General features: G+C 39.2%; 1 protein-coding gene across 1 annotated transcript in view; it reads left to right on the top strand.

Annotated features, from left to right (window-relative positions):
* LOC139709623 (polypeptide N-acetylgalactosaminyltransferase 13-like) overlaps positions 1-16,874 on the top strand; it is a 32,689-nt gene that overhangs the window by 2,413 nt on the left and 13,402 nt on the right. The window contains exons 2-5 of the mRNA XM_071621582.1: positions 12,917-13,250; positions 14,404-14,576; positions 15,863-16,076; positions 16,603-16,776. Coding sequence (XP_071477683.1) covers positions 12,917-13,250; positions 14,404-14,576; positions 15,863-16,076; positions 16,603-16,776 — 895 coding nt within the window. The remainder of the gene's footprint in view (positions 1-12,916; positions 13,251-14,403; positions 14,577-15,862; positions 16,077-16,602; positions 16,777-16,874) is intronic.

Genomic DNA, 16,874 nt, shown 5'->3' with positions numbered 1-16,874 from the left:
GTTCGTAATTCCACTTTGTGCATGAACAAAAAAAAGATCGTTTGTATGAACAGGCATTTTGGTTTGTAAATTCACTGACATAAGCATCTGTGATGCGATGATTATTCATGCGATCCTTATCTAAATGATGCTTGCCAGCACATCCACCTGACAGCAAGAATGGTATTTTGCAATATAAACGGAAATAAGCTGTTACTGCATTCAATACAAAACAATGAAATGGATGCCTGCTAAATTATAAACTGATGGGAGTATTCTGATCCCCTGATCTAAATGCAAGTTCATTCTTTTTTTGAACAGAAGTTCCATAAATTGTTATGTCATGCAAGCTTATGCATTATGCTGCTTTGAAAACAAGTGAAGTGCCGAACCAACTGAGAAAAAAGAAAGGTCATTTGTACCAATGTGTACATGAGCTACAGTGTATACGAACTAGCTTATTACCCTACATCGACGTAAATAAGCACTGAATTGATCAGTGTTTTAGTAGTAGCCATGATAAAAAAGTCATGGGCGTACATACTCAAGCAGTATTCAAACTTGCGACCTCCTGATCACCGGACAGGTGTCATCTCCACTAGACCACCGTGCTTTCGCCCGACAGCAAGTGCTGGTTCTAATCCTTATAACATGCAGTGGGTACTGCGTAATTATTCAAATTCATGAAATTCTTCCGTTGAGATGTTTTCATTGCAACTGATTGACAAATTGCCCTACATCAATGTCAATAAGCTCACTGAATTGATCAGTGTTTTATTAGTAGCCATGATCATGATCATGGGCATACATACTTGAGCAGGATTCGAACCCACAACCTCCTGATCTCCGGACAGGTGTCATCTTCAGTAGACCACCGAACAAGGATTAGAACCAACACTTGCTGTGCTTTATAGCATTCTGAAATAAAAATTCTGTAATACTGATGCAGGAAATTCAAAAGATAAATCTAATGGTCTCATTCACTGCTGGATACATGTACAGTATGCAGTGAAAGCCAGGCTAGACTCTTCAATGTGGCATGTGATCAGTGGCCTTGATGCTAATCACAGTTTATTAGGCTGCCCTCCTTTGTTTCAGTCCAGCATAGTGTGTATAGCACTGCATTTGATTGTTTTCACCACAATCTAGCTCAATTAAGTGCTAAAATTTGCTTATGTTGGGGGAAACTTGTGTTTATAGTTGGTAACTCGCGTTACATGCCGGTAACTCGCGTTACATGCCGGTAACTCGCGTTACATGGTAACTCGCGTTACACTTTTCATTGACATTTTTTAATGTGATAACAGTGTTTATTCAAGTCAACATCCTGTGTACAGTATCAGGCTGTGATGAATTTAGAAAATTATGATTCCCAACAAATTACCTCCACTGCTTCCTTCAGAATGAAAAATATTTCTTGTTTCGGTAACTCGCGTTACATGTCTCAAGGGCTGAACTTCCATGTGGTGATTAGAATTTTTTGAAGGTGGCATAAAAATTTCCTCATGGGAGACTGAAGTAGAACCAATTTGCTTCTTTAAAATAAATTAATTGAAGTGCTAGCAGAATTTTTCTATTAAAAAAATTATATCAAGTTAAGCATGCATTTTAGCAATTTGGATGACTGAAAAATTGTCTTCAACATTTTTAGCTGTTTCTCGGGAAATATTTGACCGATTGATATAATTCTTTGAGTTTCTTTAACTTCAATATATGGGTAATACATAATGAGTAATTCTTTTGCAATATGATAAAGTTGAAATTTTAGTGCCATGTCCACATTCCCATGGAATTGCCCATATCGTCTATATATTCTGCTTGTTTATTTGTCAAATAAAATGAATGTTCTCCTAATGATAAAGCATATGAAACAAAAGTAAATCCCGTCCGAGATTATGTGCAAAAATGTAAACCTGAGCTGTTTGTATGAAAATATTTGAAACTGTACTCTCACTACAAAGCCGATTTTATCATCTTTCCGATAGCTCCCGGCAAATGAAACTGATATGGTATAATTTTCGAGTATAGTTCTTTATTCACTTATATGTTAGATTAGTGTAAAGTCTTGTAAAAACGAGTAATTTTGATTTTCATTTCATCAATTTTTGTACAATTTTCATTCGCACATCCCCTTGCCTGTACTATTAATGTACCGCTTGTTTTCAAAGAAGGGACGGCAAAAAGCAATTGCCATCATAAAGACATATTCTTCTTTGAGAGCAACGAGTCATGATGCTATGCCACATGAATCAATTGTCTTCCTATTTGTGAGACAGCTCCAGTTTAGCACAAACTTCAAATATTTCTGAGTGGCGGCATGAAACGTGGGATCAAAGGAAATGAGACTATTGTTACTCCATTTCTCAAACCTCCTTGGTCATACCGTGTAGCATTGAGGCAGAACTGAATTCAGTGACGGTAATGATTTTGATCTTTCACTACAACTGTAAGCATTTACACTGCCCGTATTGTCGGCAGCATAATCATTACCCAACCTTTTGAATTTGCCTTCTTCATATTTTCCAAGGCCATGGCCAGCAAGGCTACGTTCAGACGGTAATCATCAACTTCAAGGATAAGCTACATGGGGCGCCAAGTATTGCACGGTCGATTTCGTAACGAAATCAGTCATTTTGTTTAATGGACCGTGCGACACTTGGCGGCCCACCGAGAGCTTATCCTGGAAGTTGGTTTATCATCGTCTGTACATAACCATTGTGTTCCTGATGCAAATGTCTCTTTGAGTGTCACTTCCAATGTCAATGTCAAAAGTTTAATGTTAAGAAAGAAAGGAGACTATGGTTGAAGGTTTTGAATGTGTAATTATGTTGACCTGGAGAAAATAAGGCTAAAAAGTTTGGAAAAGTTTGGAAAAAAACAAGTTTAGTCAGACATTCAACTCTGTGGCAATAGATTGAATATGAAACGAGGTAGGTCATTCATACTGACTGACTACAGGAAAGGTTAGACGGAAATTGAGTGTGAATTACTTTCGGAAGAAAGGAATGACAATCACATGTTTCATGACCTCCTTTTTGTGTGTGCAACAAGTTCAAAAATATGCCAGGAACTCGCAATGCTGGAAGCGATATGTTGTATGAAAGATACTCCCCCCCCCCCCCTTTGGTAATGTATATATAATGCGTGTGTGTGTGTGCCACGATTTCACTTACAACCAATGATAGACATGTATATTGTCACGGAAGGTCATGTCTCATGTCAACGATCCACAGTAAATCACCCACATACTGATCTCTAGACGTGTAAACCTTGCTCGGACGAGCAAAGTAGTGTTTTATAATCCCACATTCACATTGAAAATTGTAGATTTAGTGTTTTCACTTTATACAAATAGATACTGACGAAGCAGTTATCGTATGTATACTGTGCGTTGAAACGCGTAGGCCTACCATGGTTTAACATTTTCAGTGGGCGTTGCCAGAAAGTCGAGCTGCAATCGATCTACTTGCAAATATCAACTCCAAATTTCGAAATTGATATCTCGACCAAAAGCAACTTGCAATCATTTTCAACTTTCCGTTGCAAGAAGGGCAAGCTTGCAATCAGTTCCAAGACTTTTAATTGGTTTGGGGGATTTGCAATTGATTGCAACTTTCTTGCAACGTCCCCTATGGATGAGAAATATTCATATGGAATATTAGGTACGCTTGTCGTAGCTCGGCAAATGATTAATAATCGATGTACTTCTTGGTACAAGAGTGGTGCATGGCCGTGGTAGGCTACTCAAATGAACTGAACCTTTTATCACGGTTTAGCAATTTGTACAATGCATCCTACAGCACGCTTAGAGTACAAAATATTAAAGTAAGCTTACATTTTGTGTAGAAACTCGCCTGTAGAGACTTCCTGTAGGCCTTCCTTTTAGAAATCAAAGTATGCATTATGTTGCTGAGGTCTAGAATGGAAACTAGCTTTGATTATGACATATTCAACTGAAATGACAATGTAGCATATAAACATAACTCAACGATTTTATCGCGACAATTTGACAACGTGCAGTATCTATGTGCAAATTCATCATAGTGGATATTTGATATGCAACATTATGATGATGGAATTTTTTATTACACTCTCGCTACACAATTTGTGCTATCAGTACGATTTTGTACACCTGAACTAGGAAACAAGCCATTTTCAACAATGATGTTCTTACACCAGACCACCATGCTGTGCTAGCATGACGTCATCAGGGCTAACTGGTGTAATTTATATGTGTGTATTTAAAAAGACAGCATTTTGTGGAATACCCACAGCTTTGCCCATGGAGCTTTCTCATTGCCTAAAGGGAAATAATCGTGACTTGAGGAAGCCTTGTCATAACCAAGGGAGCCTTATCATGGCCTACGGAGCCTTATCGTAACCTATAAGGACCGTTATCATGACTTCGGGAACGTTCTCATGACATTATGAGCATTTTCATACTGTGACGTATAAGGAGCCTTATCGTGGCTTACGTCTTATCGTTTAAAGATCATCGGGATCATGGAGGTAGAAAAGAGAAACCTTTCTACCTCCATGTCGGGATTTAAGGACTCATGCTTGAGGTCTTGCAGGCCCGTATGATCTGTATTGGAATGCGTATTTTCTTTTCGCAACATAACTTGAAAGGGTCATTATGGGGTAGGCCCTATGTGTTGATTGAAGACTGAATAGGGTGTTTTTGTCCCTGAGAATTGTCACAAAAGCTTAAGCGCCATTAATTATATGAAAGACATAATAACAGATACATTGTATTAAGTTGCTGGTGTAAAAAAAGAAAGAAAAATCCCCGCATACCAACCAATACGATTTTCTTACATTAAAAAACAAACAATCAAACAACAACTTTTCATTCATGTATTTTTGCTGCGATGCGCGTTCCCTCCGGACGAGACGGGAACTTGCAAACTCATACAAACGCCTGTCATGCCTATACCAAGTTGAAGCTCCTTGCCTACACTAATCTCCCAGCGGGAATCTGTAATGCAAATAGGGAAGCGACGGACTATGGCCTCTTTGAAGGTCAAGCCGATGGACTAGCCAATAGCTTGATGTTGTCCCCATCCCCACCCCACCCCCCCCCCCCCCCAATCCCAACTAATATTAATATATTTTCCTCTGGATACGATAAGCATAATTGGCAGACGGTGACAGATGGAAAATAAGCCTGACCAGGTCCATCATTCGAGAGATAAATTGGCGGGCTGTCCGAGCGAAATGCCTGGGATAGTTTTCGAACATTCGCAGCATTGTTACGTCTGTCTGACGCAAGCCTAACAACGCATCATCCCACGTCCTCATCCTATACCACAGAACTCTTACACCCGACCTTTTTTTTTCACACTCTGTTAGTTTCCACTCAGACTGCTGCATATTTTTTGTTCTTATTCTGAATTGTAAATATGTCTTCTGTCACTACCAGATAAAGTTATATTAAGAGAAAAAAAAAACCACAACCGATGGGCTTCCCCGTAATTGAATGGTTTTACTGAGTGTCGGATTTAATCCTCTCCAAAACATTCACCGAAACACTTGGTTCAATAGACTAGCCCAAGGCTCCACTGCATGTGTGTGTGTGCGTGTGTGTGTGTGTGTGTGTGTGTGTGTGTGTGTGTGTGTCTGTGTGTGTTTGTGTGTGTTTATGTGCATGTTTTATTCATTATGAAGTCGTAACGCTTGTATTTACTTTATTGCCTTTCCTTTCTAGAGCCCTATTCACGCTCACAGACCCACGTTCTGAATTGGTTGTGTTGGTATCGTCCGGCTCGGAAAAGTACAGTTCCGTCATGCCTGATAAGAACTTGATAATAAAATTTTCGGTGGAAATTTAATCGGTCGATTGTTTAGGTAGTGATTAAAAAAAAATGTTGTAGTTATCACATTTGATGCATTGTGTAGGTCAGTTGCATCACAAAACATCCTAGTATTATATTAAACATTTGCAATAAACCCTAAACTATAAGGAGATATCACTATTTTCTTCCTATTAAAACCATAACTGTAAACGGTTTAGTGTAAAAAAATTTTATCAGAATTATTGTTAAAATTGTGCATTTTCAACAACACTTAACATTGATTATAATGATTGCAATTTTGACATTGGTTGTTTCTCTCCCTAACTCACATTTTAGGACTATTTTGAAGCACTAGTGCTGGGTCTTTGTTTGATCTGCAAATGGTAAATAATGTCTACGTGAAAAAAAAGCAGTGAGTCATAAGCGATCTACATTGAAGTTGCAGGAGAGTGGTTGTGGCTGGGTTGCTTAGTTTCCGATACGATTCACTTCAAGTCACACCTTCATCTTTCCTGCCTGTCCCTTCGATCCAAGTGATGACAGAAAACGACAATATTGCTAGTCAACTAATGACTTAGTCAGCTTCATTCGAATAAAATAGGCCTACTCTATTAGACAGTATTTTGACACCAATTGTGTGTAGCCGATGGTTCACACCTTTTATTTGTCAGAGCTGAATTGAACATAATGTTTAGTCAGCACCTCAAATTAAGGTGGTATAGTGTATTGTCAATTGGAGCTATTGCTGTTTTCTTTTTCTTTTCATGTAGGCCCACATTTCTAATCTATTTTGACGATGATGGCAGTGGTAATGGAATTGTGATTAATATGTATCATTAATCATGAACCATAATGATTACATGAGGAAGGAGAAGAAGAATTTAGAGTGATGATAACAGCAGTTGTACTGTTCAATTAAATGATGCCGATGATTTATGTCAAAATTAATTCGTCATTATACTGTGATTAACACCCAAACTGTAATATTTATAGATTGTCATGACCGTCATCAGTGACGTAAGTAGAGGTAGCAATTGTCAGGGTGTTATTGTTTTCTGGTTGTTGTCATCGTTGCTATTGTTGTACCTCTTGTCGTGCGCGGATCTCCACGATGTTTACGTATTCCTCCATTTGTTCCGTAGAGGCCCATTCGCCGGGTCCTCCGGATTGTAATTCCAGCATAGGGGAAACGCATATTTACTGGGTTAATAGGTTACCATTGGGATCCCCAATTCTCTTCAATTTTCGCCTGACACTTTACGTCTACTCCGTCAGGGCCACCAAAATTTTCCCCTTCCCTCTGTAATCTGAAGATCAGGGGTGGTGGAATTAGGAAACATTAGCCCTCGGGGCGTGGAGGGCAATGGGTCTCGTTATCACATTATGATATCGCACCAACCCCCCATGGTGGCTCAAAAACGATGAGCTAGCTACTTGCAAATGTGTCTTATCACCATGCAGTATCCACTTTCATTTTGTGTTTCTGACTCTCCTTTGTCCCATTTTATTCAAGAGGACAAGCATTAGTATTAAGAACAGAAATCTCATCCAATTTATAGGGAAAAATAAGAATGTCATTGGGATACCATTTTTCATTCACTGACTGTATAGCGTTTATTTCTATCGTCCCGACTCAACATTTTCTGATGTCCTTATATAAGTGAAATAAAAAAGGCACGGGAAGAAATTTCAGACGAAGGTCAAATCTACCAGGTTTGCAGAAGACATGGTTACTACACTGTTTAATCTCGAGTCATTTTGAAAGGCGCAGACATCACGTGACAACTGCGTGACAACTGCGTTTCCTGTTCACATTGCGTCAAGGATTTTTATCTAGACAATATAATAATAATAATATAATACATGAATACGCAAGATGTTAGACTACCGGTACCTAATCCTTTTATAATCCACACCCAGACGCAGTGGTATGAAAATGTGTGTGTGTGTATGTGTGTGTATGTGTATGTGTGTTGTGTGTGTGTGTGTGTGTATGTGTGTGTGTGTGTGTGTGTGTGTGTGTGTGTGTGTGTGTGCTGATAACGATGCACATGGACATTATCAGTATCTTAGTGTATCCTTCAACCTGATTGGTCAGTCACATAGATAGACAAACGAGCATTGTCACCATGCAGGGTTTGGGCCATGTTGCATTCTGCGTTGACGTCACGTAGAGGACTATTAAAGTATTATGTGTCTATAGCCAACGGAGCGAAATATATGTATCGTTTTTTTTCTTTTTAGTTCAGTGGATTATCCATGCTCTTGATTTCTGTGAGAATAGTGTGAGTTTTTCATTTCATTACTTTCTTATCGCAGGGATGGCATCGACAGGGCTTACAAACAACTTTTTGTCAACTTTTCTTTCTCTCAAAAGTTCATTTCCCTTGACCTTCGTTTACCTCCCTGGAATAAGTCAGGCTTGAACCTTGATAGCATCCGGAAAGGTCAAAGGTCATCAGTATAATTTCTCGGAGAAAGGATCGCTATCGACAGCCAATTTGCAGCAGTAGGTTAAATCAGGTCATTGAGACCCTTAGGGGAAAAGGTTTATTATGTTGAATAGTTTTCGCACATGGTGAGAGTGCACAACGCACTCACCTTTTATCTACGCTACTTACCTAATATGGTATTTGTTGCGGATGATTTGACAGAGAGAGAGAGGGAGAGAGGGAGGGAGGGAGAGAAAGAGACAAAAGGGCAAATATATCGACATTAATTCGGTTTCTTACGTCTTGTTGGCGGCACTCCATTAACCGTGCTAATGATTCGTGACTTCTCCTTTCTTCACGCTCGTAAATTGGTCTAAAACCTTTAAAGGGATAGTACAGGTTCGGCCAATGAGATGGGGCTCAGGTTTCCAACGTGTGTTGATGATGATTTTTCAAGACAATAAGAAATTTCTTATGGAATATTGAAGAGGATAATAGTTCTTAGAGGAATTCAAAGTTCATTATTGATGAAAATTGGTTTTGAAATGGCTGAGATATCCAAAACAAAGCAATCCTAATAAAAATGACACCCACCTTTTAGTTTTATCAGGATCTCTTTGTTTTTAGATATCTCAGCCATTTCAAAACCTGTGTTCACTCCTAGAATTATATGCTCTTTCATATTTCGTATGAGATTTCTTATTATCTTTAAAAAAAAAAAAAATTCATCAAAAGACGTCGGAAACCTGAGGGCCCATCTCAACCGAAACTTACCATCCCTTTAAAGATGCCTAATTTTCTAGTCTCAGTGTAAATTGGGAGAGAGAAAGAGGGGGGGGGGGCAAAGATCTCCAGAAAGAGTCTAAAAGATAAAGGGAAGGGGAGAAAGAGGGAGGGGAGGGGCCGAGTGAGAATTTATCGATTATGCCGCAAACATAAGAACTTCAAACATTAGTCGAAAAGCTCCCTCTCTACATAGCATACTTAGTATCTGTTGCCGCGATGTACAGTACTGCTGCCCTTTTCAATAAAAAGGGGATTTACAAGTACAACAGATTTCTGAGAAAGTTCACTGACCGTCCGACCTTGACCATAGCCAGATTTAACCATATAATAATTTACAGCAAGCTGTTGATGGCAAACACAGAGTAGGCCTACTGGTGAGATTTGATGAGCGGGATACGAAATGACGACATGCCCTCTATTTCTTATTACAGTACTCTCCGCATAATCGGGTGGGCTCGGGCAGAGCGTTTCTTACCCGATTTAGCGGAGTACCCGATTAACAGAAGAACACGTCTCATTCATAATTGGCACATTAACTATGTGTATGTACATGCATTGTACACTGCACCAGACACCTACACTGTATGCTTAACACGCATGCTTGCACGGCCCATTATACAAACCTTACAATTGCTCAGTCATGAGCAATGATTTACACCCTTTTTATTGACAAATATGTCTTCAGAAAACTTTGTCGATTGTCTAGAGACTTCTCGCTAACACGCAGACGTTTTCCGAAATGAACACGTCTATTTGCGTGCGCTAGTCACGTAGAACGTCGGGTTACTTTTCAAGAAGTGACTGGGGAAAAGCAAAATTATTTAGCTGGTGCAAAATTATTTAGCTGATTTTCGTTGCAAACTTCCGCATTGTGAATGTTTTTGGGGAGAAATTAAGGGAGGAGCGCAAGTATGTTCAACTCCCGTCTGTATAATCAATTGTGAGTGCCAGCTACACGTGCAATGTTCGTTTACGTGTGGCAAGTCGGTAGGCCTACTGTATATATGGTACGTGACTCTTATTGTGTTTTCATGTTTAATCACTCCTCAAATGATCGGTCTTCTTTGCAAATTAAGCAGAGACTGCAATTAGCCGAGGAATATTTGACATTCATGATTTCTTTAAGTCTTATATTTGAAAATATATTTAAATATATTTAAGATGTGGGTAGAAATTAGACTAGAAGAAATTATTTACCCATTAATGCGGAGAGGCAATCCGATCATCAGGTAATTTGAACGTGCATTGGAACTGATTTTGACATTACTACCCAATTAAACGGAGTACCCGTTTAAGCGATATCCGATTACGCGGGGAGTACTGTACTTGTATTACCATTCAATCCATAGCACAACAGTATATTTTCATGAAGACATTGCATACTAAATTATGTATCATTCTAGTAATTTCTGGTCATTAAAAAAATCGTGGGTGCTAATGTCGTTTTTGCTTCGTTTTTTTTTTGCTTTTTTATTCTATTTTTGCATTTTCAACAGAAACATATTAAAATTTTACAGAAATTAGATATATGAATTACATCACAACACACAATAAGAGATAAGTTTACAGAATATATTATTAAGAGCTTTCTTGCTCGTTCTCCCTCGTTTACATTTACTGGTAGTTAAATTGAAGGAGAATATCGGTTTGTGTGAGTGTATGTGTGTGTGTGTGTGTGTGTGTGTATATATGTATATATATATATATATATATATATATATATATATATATATATATATGTGTGTGTGTGTGTGTGTGTGTGTGTGTGTGTGTGTGTGTGTGTGGTAGGCGTATGTCTTGTTTGGTCATTTTGGAGAAACTTGCTGATGGTTACCGGATTTACTTGATCCTGTATACATTTAAACGTGCACAGTCGTCGGTGTTTTTGGAAATATTGTAGTTGTAGAAAGCTACGTTTGTCTGTTTGGTGTCAGACAGGAAGTTCCCGGGCTAATATTCTTCTACCAGCTAGGGGCCAGGCGGTATAGTGGGCTGCCTTGACCTCTTCAACATTATTAGGGGTGCTGGCTCACTGCGGGGAAGTAAACGACAGACGTATACAAAGAAAATGAAATTGAATGAAAATGAAATTGAATGAAAATGAAATTGAATGAAATAAAATGAGGAGAGATTATGCCTGAAAAGGGCAACCTGAAATAAACATATCCACTCATAGAAGGCCTAACGACTGTAACTGGTATTTGAAAGAAAAAACAACAACCCTGGGCATTTCCAGATTTAATTACTAAATCGCATTATTCAATAAAAAAAATTTGAATCAAATAACCAGAAAATACGAAATGGTAATAAAACAGTTTGCTAACGTATTCAAATTGTATGCATACGTTTAGGACACGGAGAGGCCTTTCGTGACAACGACGAGACACTATTGCATGTAGGCTGATGTTTATTGGATATTGTCCAGTTGATGTATGTTGTCGTTTGTTTTTGTGTCCTCAGAGATTAAACAAAGAGCGAAATACGAAACTAAACAAACAGAATCCGAAACAGATAATTCATGATATCGTTGAATGGTATCTCGGTAGTCACCTACTCTTAAATTTTGTTTTCCGGAAAGTTCATTGAGAGGCCTATGCCTAATGAGTTCCGATTTATTGTGGTTGGTGATGTTTCCCTGATACGCACCTCAAAACATGAAGGTCAACACGCAACAAAAATAATCATTGTGCTCACATACTTGCTATTGATGATATTGAGTAGGCCTATTGGTTATTCTACGGACATGTTTGACGACAATGATCACTACTGTAAAAAAAAAAGGGGGGGCACCGGGGGCAGCTTAATGATCAATAGGGTAAAAATAAAGGCCTTGTTTAGGCCTATGGATTAAAGTTTGAAGGGTTATACTGTATTTCACGAAGCATCGTTAATCTGCTCTGGCTATCTATCTAATCTATCTTTCCAATATAGGCCCCTATCTAATATCCATCTATATTACTATATCAATGGATTTATCTAACTGTCTGTCCATCTTTATATCTGTTTATATATCACCGTATCTATCGATATATTCACGCGTATACATACGTGTTATGTATGTGTTTACATATCATACTAATCTCGGGGATCTTGGGATGATAGCACTGTGTGGTTCAAATTCCAAATTTTTGAAACCACGACTCTCTCTTATTGGGGTGTTTTATTTTCTATTTGTGTATGGTCAACCATTGCAATACTAGTACACACTTTTCTAACTGAAAATCCGTATGCTTGTATAGGAACAGTTTTCATTCCGTTGAGCGGTTTCAGAATTGGCACTTGTTACTCTACACTTTCTCCGGAAGAGCAGGTGAGGTGCTCTCTGCGGATATTCAATGCATTTAAAATCTTACGTGTGTTTGTATCTGTAAAATGTTGTGCATGTGTGTAGGATTGCATGTGTGTGTTTGTGTGTGTGTATAGATTTGTGTATTAAGATCCGTTTACGTTACATCATTTCACTGCTGTGACTTTACGAATTGTTGTGGACTTCCCATTTAGATGTGATGATGTTCATTTACGTGAAATGAACTACAATTTATAACAAATTACAACCCTCGAACACGGATTTCCCGACTTTGTTAAAACTTTGCCTGAGCTTTTTACCGATCATTCTGCGTTAGCTGAATCCACATTCTATGTTTGCAATAATTTTCCCTCGGGAAGTACTGTACATGGGTTGCATTTCTGTCAAACCTCCATGCTCGAGCGATGAATCTGAACTTCTTGAAAAAAAAAAAGTCGTGGAGTACAAGTATAACCTTTGGTGAACTACCAAAGTTGATCGACAGCGATCCGCCTCTTTGGGGAGAATTTGTCATGACAGGCCTGACAGGTTAATACAGTACAAACAAGCCGGTGAATTTCGGATTATTCGTCAGCTCATATTATTATTATATTGTCTCTTGTATTCGCCCAAACCAGGTCAATATGCCGAGGAAGGAAGCGAGGTTTTCATCCAGATCAACAGCACGAGAGCCATTGCGTCCAAGTATTCCGCGGCAACAGCTCACACCCTTGGAAGCGAGAATGGGCTCGTCCCGCCGAGACGAGAGGATATTCCGGAGGAGACTCTACCATTCGAGGAGCCGGGGTACGTGTGGAGTCCAAACGGACCAGGAGAAATGGGTCGAGGTGTCGTCACCCCGACAAAAGACAAGAGACTGTCTGAGGCTCTCTTCACGAGACACCAATTCAACCTTCTTGCCAGCGATCGGATCGCGTTGAATCGATCGATACCTGATGGTCGTCCGCCGAGGTAACCCTTAGATGTGGCGAGTCAATCCTATAAGAACGGCCGCATTTTTCTTAAAGTCAAGTTGTGGGTGTTTTTAAGGAAATGTGGATCATTATGGACAAAATGCTTATGACACCCCTGTGTCATCGGTCATGAATCCAATGTTGCAACAGCCACAACATATAATGCCCCCCCCCCCCCCCAAAAAAAAAAAAAAAGCTAAATAATTAAATTTCCAACTTCTTTTGTGGTATTTCTGTTCAGGTAGATCAGGTCTTGCTGATATGAATTGTACGACCATAAAACCAATGGCCTTCGTCCCTTTGCAAAATGTAACCGGTCGAAACCATACCAGCATTATCAGTCGAACAGTGTGCCAAGATGTTCTTGTAGTTTATTGGAGATAAAGATACATGCAATTGGGTGTTGTTGATATATGCGCAAGTTATAGGTTCAGTCCGCCATCAGTTTTACTCTTGTTCATTCCAATGTGTTTCACCCGATCTATCTATCTGTCTGTCTATCCATCTATCCATCCATCTATCTATTTATTTATTTATCTATCTATCTATCAATCTATCTATCTCTCTATCTATCTATTTATTTATTTATCTATCTATCTATCTATTCATTTGTTAATCTATCCATCTATCATTATTTTATCTATCTGTCTGTCTATCTGTGTATCTATATATCCATCTATTTATCTATCTATCTATCTATTCACTTGTTTCATCTATCCATCTATCATTATTTTTATCTATCTTTCTATCTGTCTAGTATCTATGTATGTATTTATCTGTCTATTTTTATCTGTCTATCTCTCTATGTATATATCTATCTATCTATCTGTTTATCTCTCTATGTTACTCTCTATCTATTCATCTGTACCTGTGTATCTCTCTCACTGTCTGTCTGTATTCTTCTCTCGCATTCGTTCTCTCGCTGTCAGCCTCGCCCTCTCTCTCTCTCCCCTCTCTCTGCATCTGAATGATCCATCTCTCTCCGCATATACCGCACCTGTCATCTTCCTGTTATAATCTGTCATATTTCCTTTCCCTGTCTATCTGTCATATCTCATTTCCCTGTCCATCTGTATCTTCCAATTTATTTGTGATATATCAATCTCTCCATCTCTCTCTATCTGTATCTTCCATGAACACCGTCTATAAAGATGCCGTTTGTTCCAATATCGTCGCAACCTCCCTCGCGCGTCGGTGGTCATCGTCTTCCACAACGAGGCCCGTAGCGTGCTGCTTCGGACGATAACGAGTGTGATCACCCGTTCACCTCGACATCTTCTGGAGGAAATCATCGTCGTCGACGACGCCAGCGACCTCGATGGAGGTATCAAAGAATTGAGATCGGCTAGGCAGTAATAAGTATACTAAGAATATAGGCATGCAATTCTACCTGGCGAAGAAGAGGTGCCAATAGAAAGATACTGTTTTCACTTAATGGACAAGTTCACCTTCATATACATGTGAGTTGAGTGAATGCAGCAATATCAGTAGAACACATTAGTGAGAGTTTGAGCAAAATCGGACAATCCGTTATGAATTTTTGAAGTTTCTGCTCAGTCACGGCTGGATGAAAAGACTACTATACAATGTTTGTAGCTTGTGATGTCACATGAGTACAACGATATAAAGAAAGAATAAAGAAAATTCAACATATTTCCATTTTTCTCGCATAACAAATGAACACTCGACTTCTCTCTTTCAGAAGGCAGGGGGAATAATATTACCCCTAACATACGTCAGTAGCAAGTCGAAGAAATTTGCACTTTATTCAAAGAGTAAAGTTTTGTGAAATTCTCTTTTTATTTTCCTTATTATAGTTGTACGCATGTGACATCATACACTGTAGTAGTCTTCTCTTCCAGCAGTGACTGCGCAGATACTTAAAATATTCATAACTTTTGAACGGATTGTCCAATTTTCCTCAAACTTTCACTGATGTGTTCTACTAATATTGCTGCATTCTCTCAATCCTTATGTATATGAAGGTGGACTTGTCCTTTAATAAGGATGAACATGATGTCATTATGTATTGAATATAATTCTTATAACAGAATTATATATTAAAAATTTTGTACAATGTAAATAATATTGCTTCAGGTAGCTTCAATCTAATTAGAATGCATCCCACGAGTACATTTTGGATAGATTAGAGCAGTACACAAAGATTATTAATACAGACTGGCAGCTGTAACACAAAGAAGCAATTTCAGAGACTTTGCTCAAGCAATCGGTTACTCAGTAGTCTTGCAGACAATGATTACACTATTACAGAGTTGTCGAATTTCCCTGACTGGACGGAGGAGCAGGCTCCGTGAACACTCAAATATCTCTTTATATCGTAACAAGAGATGAAAAGTAATCTCCCTGATTTAGAGGGCATTCATTAGATGCATGAAATAGAAAAGTGTCTCCTTGATTGTTCTCTAGAAACTCCCAGATCTTGACGTGTCACTGATTGACAGGATCCATCAAGCCTTAACTCTCTGTGTGCCTGGAGTGTCGATTGGCGCAGAAAACTATCATATTTCAGGATTGTACACACTCTCTAAAGTCCCTGGCACAGAAAGGGTTAACAATGCGATGATTTCATCCACTTTATTCACTTTGTAGGCTGGTACAAAGATTGGCTGGAGAAGTACGTGTCGGGTCTGGCAGTACCCACACGCTTGCTTCGAATGCCGAGAAGGAGCGGGGTGGTGGGAGCCAGGCTAGCCGGAGTGTCAGCGGCTAGCCGCAACTCAAAGGTGCTGATATTCCTCGATTCTCACTGCGAATGCGGCACTGGTTGGATAGAACCACTTCTCGACATCATCAGTAAAAACAGGTATTGTAGATATTTCTTCTGTTATTTTTGTTAACCTTTCCGGGGGTAAGAAGAAAAAAAAATCCGATATATCTGTTCACGGTCATTTCTGGGTATACTTACAATGTATATGATGGCGTATCTTTTAAAGGAAAGAATGATGACTAAATGTGTTTTATAGCCGATTTTAGGGTGTGAGGGGTAGAAAAGGGGTGACTTTCCGATCAGTCATAGTCTGTTAATGTAAAGATTGTTTTCTTTTCATTGTGTACATTTTCTATCAGTATCTTACCTCACATATCGATCACCTCAAGATACGAGGACGTTTGTTTGATTTTGTTTTTAAACATTTACCATCATAATTGCTGGAAACACTAAGTTCAGTTGAGAGATCGAGGGCTCTCTACCGAGACCAACTTCCTGATCTTTTCCTTTTTGCCACCGTATAATAATTTTTGCATCAAATGCTTTGATCGTATTGAAGTTTAGTCACTAGTCTTTCGCACGTCTCTCTCTCTCCCCCCCCCCCCCCCCCCCCCTCCCAAAGTACTCATGTAGTCAGTCCGGCCATCGATTCCATCAGCGACACGGACTTCGCCTACACCGCCATCGCGGGGATGGCGCGGACCGGGGGCTTCACCTGGTTCCCTGAATTCATGTGGACCCACGCCTCGGCTACCGAGATCAGAAGGGTGTGGCATGAACCCAGCACCCCTCTCAGGTCAGTGCACTTTTTTCACTTAAGAGAATGCAAACCAAATGTATTACATGAATTGAGGGAATGCAGCAATATTCTAGTAGAACACATCGGTGAAAGTT

The sequence above is a fragment of the Diadema antillarum genome, unplaced genomic scaffold (genome assembly GCF_040938485.1).
Source record: "Diadema antillarum isolate AM-2024a unplaced genomic scaffold, OU_Dant_1.0 seq00001455_RagTag, whole genome shotgun sequence".
Lineage (NCBI taxonomy): Eukaryota > Metazoa > Echinodermata > Echinoidea > Diadematoida > Diadematidae > Diadema > Diadema antillarum.
The sequence above is the reverse complement of the archived record's forward strand: the minus strand, read 5'-3'. Positions and strand labels throughout refer to the sequence as shown.